A 12,731-nucleotide genomic window follows, 5' to 3' on the forward strand; every position below is an offset into this window, starting at 1 on the left:
CCTGGGTCACAACTGCAGATGAAGCTTCCGATTACGTTGGTGCAGATTTGTTGACAGTTTGAAGTTTTGGTTGCACATTCATCAATATCTGGAGGGAAAACAGTGAAATACAACTCAGTCACTTTTATAGACGAAGAAAAAGCTTTCGATCAGGTTGAGTGGGGATATTTACTGAGATTGCTGGGAGAGTTTGGTCTTGGTGCCTCTTTTATTTCCTGGGTACGTCTAATATATGCTCATCCCACCGCTTCCATACTCACAAACCAGGATAGGTCACCCCCCTTTGCCCTTCAGAGGGGTATGCGACAGAGCTGCCCCCTCTCGCCGCTCCTCTTTGCGTTAGCCATTGAGCCGCTGGCAATCGGCATAAGAGGGCATGCACTTATTAAACCGATAATACTGGGTGGGGTGGAACATAAGATGTCGCTTTATGCGGATGATATTGCCATCTTTGTATCTGACCCTGAACATTCTGTCCCTTACCTATTCCAGCTTATTAATTCCTTTGGCGAGGTCTCAGGTTACACTATCAACTGGCAGAAGAGTGAACTTATATCGTTAACAGCAGAATTAGACCCTGTATTCTTAGCCAACATGCAGTTTAAAACAAATCCGCACAGTATAAAAAATCTGGGCATTAAAATATCTAAAAACCCCAAGACCCTTTTAAAATTAACTTTACCGAAAGGTTGAACAAGCTAAAGGAGAACATAGAGAAATGGAGAACGTTGCCTATTTCCTTGATTGGCCACGTGAACGCAGTAAAGATGGTCTCCCTGCCGAGATTTCTGTATTTATTTCAGAATGTCCCTATTTTTATCCCCAAATCCTCCTTTAAGTTAATCGATTCTATCATTATGCCATTTATTTGGGGATATAAAGCACACAGGATCTCAAAAGCTTATCTTCAAAAAACGAGGGAACAGGAGGGACTGGGGTTACCGTGCTTTTTATATTACTATTGGGCGGCCAATGTTAGAGTCATGGTATACTGGCAATATGCATATGAACGGGGAGTTAGATATGACATGCCCCCTTGGCTGGCGATTGAAAAAAGCTTAACCCCAAAAACTTCTCTCCCTGCTCTCCTTTTTTCATTTCCCAGATCTCTCACCTCTCTTAGAGAGGATCACTTCACTCTGTCCAATGCTCAGAGAATATGGCAGCAAATTAGGAAACTTGTGAGCTTCCGAATACGTCAATGCACGCCCCAATCTGCCATAACCACGCTTTCCCCCCATCATTTACAGACACAGCGTTCAGAGAATGGGGCTGTAAAGGGTTAGTTACAATAAAAGATCTTTACATAAATAGACACTTTGCATCATTTGATCAGCTACAATCCAAGTTCTCATTGCCCAAAACTCAATTCTTCAGGTATTTACAGCTGAGAAATTATGTTCGACAAAACAATTCGCTTTTTGAGTCCCTGCCCGAAGACGACTCATTGTCCAAACTTTTGCTGGGTCCCTTGGAAGCAAAGAACCTAATCTCATCTTTTGTAGGTATCTTTTCAAACAAACTAGATAAATCTACTTTTAAAATAAAACAAACCTGGGAAGAAGACCTTAACATTGAAATTGATGACGATGTCTGGAAGGTAGTACTGAAAAGTATAAAATCCTGTTCTGTTAATTCTAGGCTACAACTGATTCAATTCAAAGTTATACACAGATTACACTACTCTAAGGTTAAGCTGTATAAGATATTTCCTGATCTCTCACCTTTGTGTAATAGATGCAAGACCGCTGAGGATAAACTCGCTCACCACTTTTGGACTTGTCCAAAACTTCACAACTTTTGGTGTCTTTTATTTCAATGGTACTCTACTGTTTTAAACGTCACTTTAACTCCGGTCCCTGAAACTGCTCTATTCGGGTATTCCAAAACGCTCGAGAAGCTAGACCATAATGCTCGCACAATCTTGGTTTATGGTATGGTAATTGCCAACAGATGTATTTTGAAACTATGGAAATCAGACTCCGCTCCTCAGTTTGAGACTTAGTTAAGAGAATTAATGGGCATCTTACACGTAGAGAGGCTGAGATATGAATTGTCTGGCAACCCTCAGAAGTTCTTCAACATATGGAACCCAGTGCTACAGAATATTAAGGACAAGTAAAACTATCCCCTCAATGCCACACGCTTTTGTACCTTCTTTGAATCCAGCAGTGAAAATACTGAAATATTTGACTTGTGAAAATTACTTTGACTCATGTTTTTGTGCTTTTGTCTTTTTTGTCACATTGTAGTTATGTTTTTTAATTGTTTATTTTAATTTATTGATTTGTTTGTTTTTGTTTGTTTGTTTTCATGATTATGTAGGGAAGGGGCGGGATGGGGTTTACTGTTGTTGTTATATGCATTGTAATTAATTATATTAAAACATTTTAAAATTAAAATTATATAATTATTATGTAATTATGAAGAACGTTCCTGCAAGTTTACATCCCAATTGTTGAAATGGCCAAACAATTGAAATACACTTGTATAATATTTATTTTTTGACGGATGGAGATGTGTGGTTGGGGGGGAGGGGGTAATAGAGGATTTGGTGTCTTTTTGGCCACATAGGTGCAGAGGACCACACTGAAGGCACCAAATGCGATAGAAGTGGTTGGAAGAAGTGCAGGTTGATCTCTGTCTCACCTAGAACTACACGTCAGGTAGTTTATGTGTATGAAAACACCTACCAACACAAAGCGATGGTTTGGCCTCATCAATGCTGAAGCCTGGGTAACAACTGCAGATGAAGCTTCCGATTGCGTTGGTGCAGATTTGTTGACAAGTTTGAAGTTTTGGTTGCACATTCATCAATATCTGGAGGGAAAACAGTGAAATACAACTCAGTCACTTCTATATCATTTGGTTTGTCAGCTGAGCATCACTTTCTAACATGAGTCTGAATGGAATATGCGATCCAACTTTGCACACACCTGCATAGTATTTGGAGATGTCTTTCTCTAAATGTTATTTTTACTTTTTAAACAATAAGTAGCTCAATATTATGCTATTGGAATTGATTTATAATTTAATGTGTATCAAGAAACCTCTGCGTGTCACTAAATAAAAGCAGACAATGCGTAAGTACAAGAAAAACAGACACAAGTGCATTAGACAGGCAAGAAGAGAAAAAAGAACAGATTGCAGAATATATTGCTTTGGTATTCCGACATTATAGTTATTGAGAAAGGGCAAGTCAAAATATGCAAGCTGGCAGTTTGAACAACATCCTCGTTTATGGCAATTATCAATAACAGTAATCATAATAGCGGTGAAGAAGTTGTTCTTAGATCTAGTGCAATGTGCTTTCAAGCTTTTGTATGATCTGAAAATGGGAGAGCATTGAACAGCGAATGACGGGGTGAACATTTTTCTTCATTATTTTAGTTGCATTCCCAGCCAGTGTTGTGTAGCCTGTTTGAACACCAGAAATATATGTGATAGTTGAGCAGGCTTGGACTTTATTTCTTGGATAAAATGAGGCGGAAAATAGACTATCCTTTACAACAACCTAGCCTGGTATCTTGATATTTAGTGATGGAAGAGGTTTATTGAAAATGTAATCAATGAGTGCCTCACATAAACTGCCCTATTCTTACCTTGGACTTTACATTATGCATCAAACAGGCATAAGAAAGCAAAGTAACAACATGCTTTTCCTCTTTTTCAACTTAATTTTCACTTGGAATATTCCCCTCTGTGCTGTTTCTTTAGAATCATTTAATAATATTCAGCAAACAACTGCAATTGTTTTAGGGACATTGGTTGATGTAAAGATCAAGCATCATCTATTCTTTGTCACTTGTGTAGGTAAGTAATGAATCATTTTAATGTTTGATCAGTGAATCCTGTTGCTGCATTATCCTAGTACCTGTTGTTTCGCAGCTAGTGGCGGACGTAGCCAAGTCAAGTCAAGTCAATTTTATTTGTATAGCACATTTAAAAACAACCCACGTTGACCAAAGTGCTGTACATCTGATTAGGTTCCAATGGGGAAAAAAATGAAACATACAGTAGCACGCAAACAGTTCACAGCGCCTCCTCAATGAGCCTCAAACGCTAGGGAGTAGAAATAGGTTTTGAGCCTGGACTTAAAGGAGTCGATGGAGGGGGCAGTTCTGATGGGGAGAGGGATGCTGTTCCACAGTCTAGAAGCTGCAACCGCAAAAGCGCGGTCACCCCTGAGCTTAAGCCTAGACCGCGGGATAGTGAGTAGCCCCAAGTCGGCCGACCTGAGGGACCTGGAGTTAGAGAAGGGGGTTAGAAGATTTTTGATGTAGGGGGGGGGAGTGTCCATTTAGGGTTTTATACGTGAATAGGAGGAGCTTGAAGTTGATTCTGTACCGTACAGGGAGCCAGTGGAGAGAGGCCAGAATCGGGGTGATGTGGTCCCTTTTACGGGTACCCGTCAGGAGTCTCGCTGCGGCGTTTTGGACCAGTTGCAGGCGGGACAGGGAAGATTGGCTGATCCCAGTGTATAGGGAGTTGCAGTAGTCTAGGCGGGAGGAAATGAAAGCGTGAATGATTTTTTCTGTGTCGTCGAATTGGAGGAAAGGTTTGATTTTAGCTATGGTTCGAAGTTGGAAGAAGCTGGCTTTTACCACAGCGTTGACTTGCTTATCAAATTTTAATGCAGAGTCAAATATCATGCCGAGGTTTTTGACATGCGGTTTGACTAGGCAGGATAGACTTCCAAGACTGCCTGTTATCAATTTGATGGAGTCGGGGGGGGGGGGCGAATAGGATGACCTCAGACTTGCTCTCATTTAATTGGAGGAAGTTCTGTGCCATCCAACATTTTATGTCCTCAAGGCAGTGTGAGAGGCTGTTTAAAATTGACTGGTTGTTGGGTTTCAGGGGGAGGTAAAGCTGAGTGTCATCGGCATAGCAGTGGAAAGAAATGCCGTGCCTTTGAATGATTTGGCCAAGGGGGAGCATGTATAGAGAGAAGAGAATGGAGCCTAGGATGGAGCCTTGTGGAACTCCGCAGGAGAGGCTAGCTGGAGCAGAGGAATAACTGCCTATGTTGATTTCGAAACTCCTATCTTTGAGGTACGAAGCGAACCAGCTCAGGGCAGTGCCATCAATGCCAACCGCGTACCGGAGACGGTCAATAAGGATGGTGTGGTCCACTGTATCGAACGCTGCGCTGAGGTCGAGAAGGAGCAGGATTGCACAGTCGCCGGTGTCGATGGCGAGAAGCAGGTCGTTGTGTACCTTCAACAAGGCAGACTCTGTGCTGTGGTGGGCTCTGAAACCTGACTGGAAACTTTCCAGGATGGTGTTTTGGTGCAGGTAGGGCACTAATTGGTTTAGAATTGCCTTTTCAAGGACTTTTGACAGGAATGGCAGTTTGGAAATGGGTCTGTAGTTGCTAGGCAAGGTGGGGTCTAGGTTAGGTTTTTTCAGTAGGGGCTGGACCACCGCGTGCTTGAAACTGGTTGGAACAGTGCCAGTGGCCAGAGAACTGTTGATAATAGAGAGGATGCTGGGACCGGCTATTGCAATGACATCCTTCAGAAGGGCAGTGGGGGCAGGATCATTGGGCCAGGTTGCAGGTTTCATAGCGGAGACAAGCTTTGCAAGGGAGGATAGAGTGACGGGTTGGAAGCAGTCCAATTTAGATGAACAGACTAGTGAGACAGCTAGGTCACGGGTGGGAGGGGAAATGTTCATTCTAATGTTCTCAACTTTGTTGGTGAAAAATTTAGCGAATTCTTCGCACTTAGCAGGGGACCCAACTAAGCTGGTACTGGGGGCGGGACATATAACAGAGGTAATTGTTCTAAATAGGACCTTGGAGTTATGAGTTTTTGGAAATAAGGTCGGAGAAGTATTGTGCTCTAGCAGACTTTACTGCTTCCTGGTATTTGAGAAGATTGTTTCTCAGAATTTCGAAGGAAATTTGAAGCTTGTCACATTTCCACCTCCTTTCTGATTTTCTGCACTCCCTTCTTAGGGCTTTGGTGGAGTCATTGAGCCACGGCCGACCTTTGGGCTTAGGCTTTTTCATTTTAAGGGGAGCGATAGAATCCAGGATGGAAGAGCAAGTGATATTAAATAAAGAGGCGAGATCCTCAGTGCTGAGATGGGGGGGAGAGGCCTCAATAGTGCAGATGTTGGGGGCAGCTGTGAGAGCCTCGGAGAATTTACTGGCAGTCAATGAATTTATGTCGCGGGAGTAGCGAACAGGGAGATGAGATTTTGCGGGAGATAAAGGCAGAGATGCGTCAAAAATGATAGCGCTGTGGTCCGATAGACAGGCTTCAGTAGTTTCAATGTTGTTGATTGGGAATCCGGACGATAACACTAGGTCGAGAGTATGGCCTAACTTGTGAGTGGGTCCCGTGGTGTGAAGAGTCAGATTGAAGGACTCAACCAGGTGCATAAATTCACTCACAAGAGGCTTAGTGGGACAGCAAACATGAATATTAAAGTCACCAAGAATCATGATCCGGTCAAATTTGGGCAAAATGCTAGAAATCAGATCAGCAAATTGGGTGATGAAGTCCTTATGCATTTTTGGTGGGCGATACACAAGAACAATTAAGAGGAGATAGGCTAGGCCTACTTTAATTAGTTGCACCTCGAAACTGGAGAAATGATCAGCGTTCAGGAGGCGGCAGTTGAAATGTTTCTTAAACACAGTGGCTAAGCCCCCACCGCATCCGGAGAGCCTAGGCGAGGTGAAGAAGTTACAGTTATCAGGACAGAGTTCCACGAGTGGAGCAAGCTCACCAGGGTTAAGCCAGGATTCTGTGAGCAGTAAGAAGTCCAATCCACGGGTGATGAAGAAGTCGTTGAGGATGAAGGTCTTGTTCTGTAGGGATCTTGCGTTGATCAGGGCCACTTTGGCAGGGACAGCAGGTAAGCTTCGGTCTGGTAGCGGCTCCCACGCCAGCGGGCGGAGGTTCAGTCGATGCAGTGGCAGTTGTGCTTGGTTCTGAGAATGAAATGAAGATGTGACATCAATGAACATTGAAAGGAAATTGGACTCTGTTTCACAAATCATGTAAAATCGAACAGCGAAAGTTGAACCGATGAGATGAAATGTTAAAGGGGATGAAAGTAACCAACAGATAAAAGGGTGGATAAAATTTGGAGTTCTGATGTGTATCAACACAAGAATCACAAAAAACTTTGATGTGGAATTATTTTCTCTGTGTTATGCATGGACTTGTCACCGAGCTATTACACAATGCATCATGTAGTTGTCATCAACCGAAAATATTGAGTTTGTGCATGCAGTTTTGATTGAGTATTTGCTGTTACCTTTAGAACTCACATTCATGGTCCTTTACACCACCCGCCTCACCCGCAAAGCATTGAGCATTGTGGGTGACCCCTCCCACCCCTCCAACAGCCTCTTCACCCTCCTGCCTTCAGGGAGAAGGTTTCGCAGCCTGAGGTCAAGCACCACCCGACTAAAGAACAGTTTTTTCCACCAGGCTGTCAGGATGCTGAACTCTCTCCCCTCCCTTCCTCCTCTCTCCCCTGCCCCTATGGGACCTGGACTTTAACACCCCACACACACGCACATCCAGCACCAGACACTTTTTTTTTTTTTTTTTTAATTTGAAGTGACTATATTTTATATTTTATGTTTTATGTTGATTGTTGTTTGCTGTGCCTTTTGTTTTATGCACTTTGTTCCTCGGGATTGTGGGAAACGGTATTTCGATTTTCTGTCTGTGTGAACTGGCTGAGGATTGACAATAAAATTGACTTTGACTTTGATTAGTTACCTGAATTAATTGGCCAACTCTGAGCATTCCACCACCTATAATTTCTTTGCACTAAACATTCACTGTTTCTAATTTCCAGATATTTTGAATTTGGCTGGTTTCGCTTTACTGTTATTATTCATGACTAGTATCTTGAACAAAACTACAATAAGTTTGAGGATGTAGCCACAATTAAGAACTGAAATATTTGTTGATCTTATACAGGTGTATGAAATCAAATAGGAATAGGTAGGATAGGATACTCTGTGGGTCTAAGGACGGTTGACACAAGTTTGATCATTTTTTCTTATTTTCCCTTGATGCATTTAGAGTACGAGTTGCAATTTACGGTACCTGGCACTGTTGATGTTGATTCAGTTGTATAAGGTGTCATTGTTGTACTTTGCTCTGTAGACCTGGTCGCTGCTGCGCTTGCAAAAGTTGTCGAAGCTTCACATATGGAAAGAAATGTCAGTTAATATACATGGCAGCACTCTCATGGATAAACTTGTAAATTGTGTAAAATATCCCTGAGAGTCCAAGCTGAATTTGATCATTTGATTTTGTAAATCTGATGATGCATATTAGCAACATGCAGTCATGTAAGTGGTAACTGATTCATTGGATCTGCTGCTATTTTCCAAAACAAATGAGCATCCAAAATCTTACAAATAATAAATGAATAATTGCTTGACTTTTCTTGTTGACTTACTTGACTATTTGCTTGGTATTTCCTATTTAAATTATTGGGTTGATTACATTAGCATCTGCTATTCTAACTAACATCAAAGTGTCAAAATGCGAAGCAAAAAAAAAATGCCACCATTATCACTCTAGTTGAGTCTTCAAATAAGACAACCTAATCTGGGAACTGAATATTTAATCCATGTTCAGTGATGGGATAGGTGCTTTGAAAATGTGCTTCTTGAGTGCCTCACAGAGATGACTGGTCTGCTGTTGCCTTTGTCTTTATGTTATGTATTATACAGACACACATCAAAATGACATCTTATTCTTTTTAATGTGACTTATTCTCCTCTTGTAACGTTCCCCTGACGGCAGTGCTGTTTCTATAGAATTGTTCAATAATACACAGCGTGTGACTGTGAACTGATCAATGGTTTGGCTGCTTTTAGGAACATTTGTTGATCGAATGATTAGCATCATCTATTGTTTGTCACTTGTGTTGGCAAGTAATGTATCATTTAAAAGTCTGATCAGTGAATCCTGGTGCTGCATTATCCTAGTACCTGTTGTTTGCCAAAAAAATTGGCAAAGTTGTCATCAGGTGTGCTTTTAGCCACATTGGTGCAGAGTAGACCACATTGAAGGCACCAAATGCAGTAGATGTGGTTGGAAGAAGTGCAGGTAGATCTCTCTCTCACCCAGAACTAGAAAAACACCTACCAACACAAAACGATGGGTTGGCCTCATCAATGCTGAGGCCTGGGTCACAACTGCAGATGAAGCTTCCGATTACGTTGGTGCAGATTTGTTGACAGTTTGAAGTTTTGGTTGCACATTCATCAATATCTGGAGGGAAAACAGTGAAATACAACTCAGTCACTTTTATTATAAGAAGATAACTGCAGATGCTGGTACAAATCAAAGGTATTTATTCACAAAATGCTGGAGTAACTCAGCAGGTCAGGCAGCATCTCGGGAGAGAAGGAATGGGTAACGTTTCCGGTAGAGACCCTTCTTCAGACACTTTTATATCATTTGGTTTGTCAGCTGAGCATCACTTTCTAACATGAGTCTGAATGGAATATGCGATCCAACTTCGCAGACACCTGCATAGTATTTGGAGATGTCTTTCTCTAAATGTTATTTTTACTTTTTAAACAATAAGTAGCTCAATATGATGCTATTGGAATTGATTTATAATTTTGATGTATATCAAGAAACGTCTGCGTGTCACTAAATAAAAGCAGACAATGCGCAAGTACAAGAAAAACAGACACAAGTGCATTAGACAGGCAAGAAAAGAAAAAAGAACAGATTGCAGAATATATTGCTTTGTTATTCCGACATTATAGTTATTGAGAAAGGGCAAGTCAAAAATGCAAGCTGGCAGTTTGAACAACATCCTTTTTATGGCAATTATCAATAACAGAAATCATAACAGTGGAGAAGAAGTTGTTCTTAGATCTAGTGAAATGTGCTGTCAAGCTTTTGTATGATCTGAAAATGTGAGAGCATTGAACAGCGAATGAAAGGGGTGAAAATTGTTCTTCATTATTTTATTTGCATTCCCAAGCCAATGTAATGTGTAAATGCATTTGATAGAGTGCAGGCTCATTGGTGTGATGGGTTTGGGCTAATTCCACAAGACACTGCAATCTCTTCTGGTCTTCTGCACAGTTCTTGCTTAAAGAAGCTGTTTTGAAATGCTCTCCATTTTGTCCATCTGTAAAGAACTTTGTGCTCAAAGATTCCTACCATCTCAAACAGTCCAAAAAGTCAAGATATTGAAGCATGGATCAGTGATGGATGGTTTGGAGGAGTAAGGACCAAATGTGGGTGGGTAAATGTGGCTACTTTAGAAGGGGCATCTTAGTGGAAATGAATGTGTCGGCCAAGCAGTTATTTTCCATGCTGTGAAGACACACAGAGATTGAAATGATATACTCTCTTAACCATTGCTAAATTATTAAGTCTGCAATGTTTTAGTGTGGTAAGACCAGCCACATAAAAAAAAAAAAATCCAACTGTCACAAAGTGTAGAATTGGTTACATTAATGCTGAAGCCTGGATCACTACTGCACACGAAGCTTCCCATTGTGTTGGTGCAGATTTGTTGACAGTCTGAGGTGCCGGTTACACACTCATTGATGTCTAGAAGTCAGGGAATATTTCAAATTCTTGTATTGCAATTGTGTTTGCCAACTGTATGTGAGCCACTTTCTGAACAGCAGTAGATTGCAGGCTGTCATTATACACCATGTATTTTGCTACCCATCTTCCTTTGTTGTTAGAAAACAAAAATATCGCAACGTGAGCCATACTTTGTTTTGTGAATCGCTTGCATTTGATTTCCTGGAAGTTTACATCCCAATTGTTGAAATGGCCAATCTATTGAAAAACATAGGTCCAATATGTATATATTTCACATAGATGGAGATGAGGGGGGGCGGGGGGAGGGAATAGTGGATTTTTGTATTCCATAATATCTGACAATTAACATAGATTTTAATAATTCTGCAGTAAAAATATTGGCAAAGTTGTCATTTGGTGTCTTTTTGTCCACACAGGTGCAGAAGGCACCAAATGCAATAGAAGTGGTTGGAAGAAGTGCAGTTCGATCTGTCTCACCTAGAACTACACGTCATGTAGTTTATGTGTATGAAAACACCTACCAACACAAAGCGAAGGGTCGGCCTCATTAATGCTGAAGCCTGGGTCACAACTGCAGATGAAGCTTCCGATTGTGTTGGTGCAGATTTCTTGACAGTTTGAAGTGTTGTTTGCACATTCATTGAGGGAAAACAGTGAAATACAATTCAGTAAGTTTTATATCACTTTGGTTTGTCAGCTGAACCTCCATCACTTATTAACAAAATTCTGAATGGAATATCAGATCCAACTTTACAGACACCTGCATAGTATTTTGAGATGTCTTTCTCTAAAGGGCCTGTCTCACTTCGGCGATTTTTAAGGTGACTGCCAGCAACTAGGCTATCGCCACACGGTTGCCGTTGTTTCACGGTGTGTCGCGGGCATGGTCGTGAGTAGTCTCCAATGAGTCATCGCTTTTTCCGGGTTGCCACGGAAATTTCTCCCTGCTCAAAAATTTTCGGCGACAGCTGGCTTGACGCTAATGATCGGAGCTTGTCGTATCCTGATGTGGGCGCTGTCGTAGGTTGTCGCCAGGTTGTTGGCGGTACTGATGATGGATGAATTTGTTCTGTGTTCTGAAAGTTCCATCTGGTATCAAAGCCCTGTGCCACTCTCTTCCACTCATCTGGTGTAGAAGGACAGTGCATGACTAAATCTTCATAAACATTGATGATGGACTCACAGGTCTCTCGGACAACCTTGCTGATGGTGTTGTGGGCCACAAGAAAGCTGTAGGAGAGGCGCTTGTATGAGTCTCCTGATGCAAGGTTGCAGAGGGTGATGGCTAGGTGTAGGCCTGGTTCCAGTGGCTTCCTCCTGAAGGTCTCCCTTTTCTCCAGGAGAGGACCCACCCGTGACCTCAGTTCGGGAAAAAGCTCAGGAGGTAGCCTAGTGAGGTTTCTGATGGCAGCCTCATCTTGCTGAGCTCAGTCATCACCTTGTCATACTGGCCCAACCTGGGTCTCTTCACAGACAAGGGCTTCAGCCACACAAACCTCTTTTGGGCTTCTTCTTCACCATTCTTCCTGTCTATCAGAATTTGAAGCGTGAGGGCCGCTGCAAGCAGCAGGGCTTGCAGTTGATGTAAGAGCAATGCCAGCATTTTTTGCATCCTGGTAAACATGATGCAGTATGATCAGTGACCCTACCCACAACCCTTTGGCGCCAAAATTACGTGAAATGGCTACCCCGTTGTCATCAGTTGTGACCTGACGGTCGTAGCTTGTCGAGGGTGGAGGTAGGATGACTTCGGTTGTCGCAGCTTGTCGTAGTCGCTGTCGTAGGTGGACATCCTAGGTGGCGACGACTGGGTCACCAGTTGTTGGCAGCTTGTCTTCGCCTAAGTGGTAGGTTGTCGTAATTTGTCGTAGGCATTGTCGTCGGGGGAGTCGTAGACATTGTCGTAGGGTTAAAAAAATCGAAGGTTTTTCGGCGATCTGCTACGACTTTGACAGTCGGCGGCAGTCCCCTTAAAAATCGCCAAAGTGGGACAGTTCCATAAATGTTGTTTTTACTTTTTAAACATTAAGTAGCTCAGTATTTTGCTATTGGAATTGATTTATAATTATTATGTGTATCAAGAAACAACTGCAAGTTACTAAATAAAAGCAGACAATGTACAAGTACAGTAAAAAACGTACACAAGTGCAAGAAGAGAAAAAAGAA

General features: G+C 42.0%; 1 protein-coding gene across 1 annotated transcript in view; it reads right to left on the reverse strand.

The window, feature by feature from the left end:
- Window positions 1–70: 70 nt before the first annotated feature.
- The window catches only part of LOC144599354 (uncharacterized), a 42,585-nt gene continuing 29,924 nt past the window's right edge, over window positions 71–12,731 (reverse strand). The window contains exons 6-10 of the mRNA XM_078410146.1: window positions 9,135–9,260; window positions 8,082–8,177; window positions 6,742–6,946; window positions 2,694–2,820; window positions 71–88 (exon numbers count right to left, since the gene is read on the reverse strand). Coding sequence (XP_078266272.1) covers window positions 6,747–6,946; window positions 8,082–8,177; window positions 9,135–9,260 — 422 coding nt within the window. The 3' untranslated portion in view covers window positions 71–88; window positions 2,694–2,820; window positions 6,742–6,746. The remainder of the gene's footprint in view (window positions 89–2,693; window positions 2,821–6,741; window positions 6,947–8,081; window positions 8,178–9,134; window positions 9,261–12,731) is intronic.

This window comes from Rhinoraja longicauda, chromosome 13 (genome assembly GCF_053455715.1).
Source record: "Rhinoraja longicauda isolate Sanriku21f chromosome 13, sRhiLon1.1, whole genome shotgun sequence".
Lineage (NCBI taxonomy): Eukaryota > Metazoa > Chordata > Chondrichthyes > Rajiformes > Arhynchobatidae > Rhinoraja > Rhinoraja longicauda.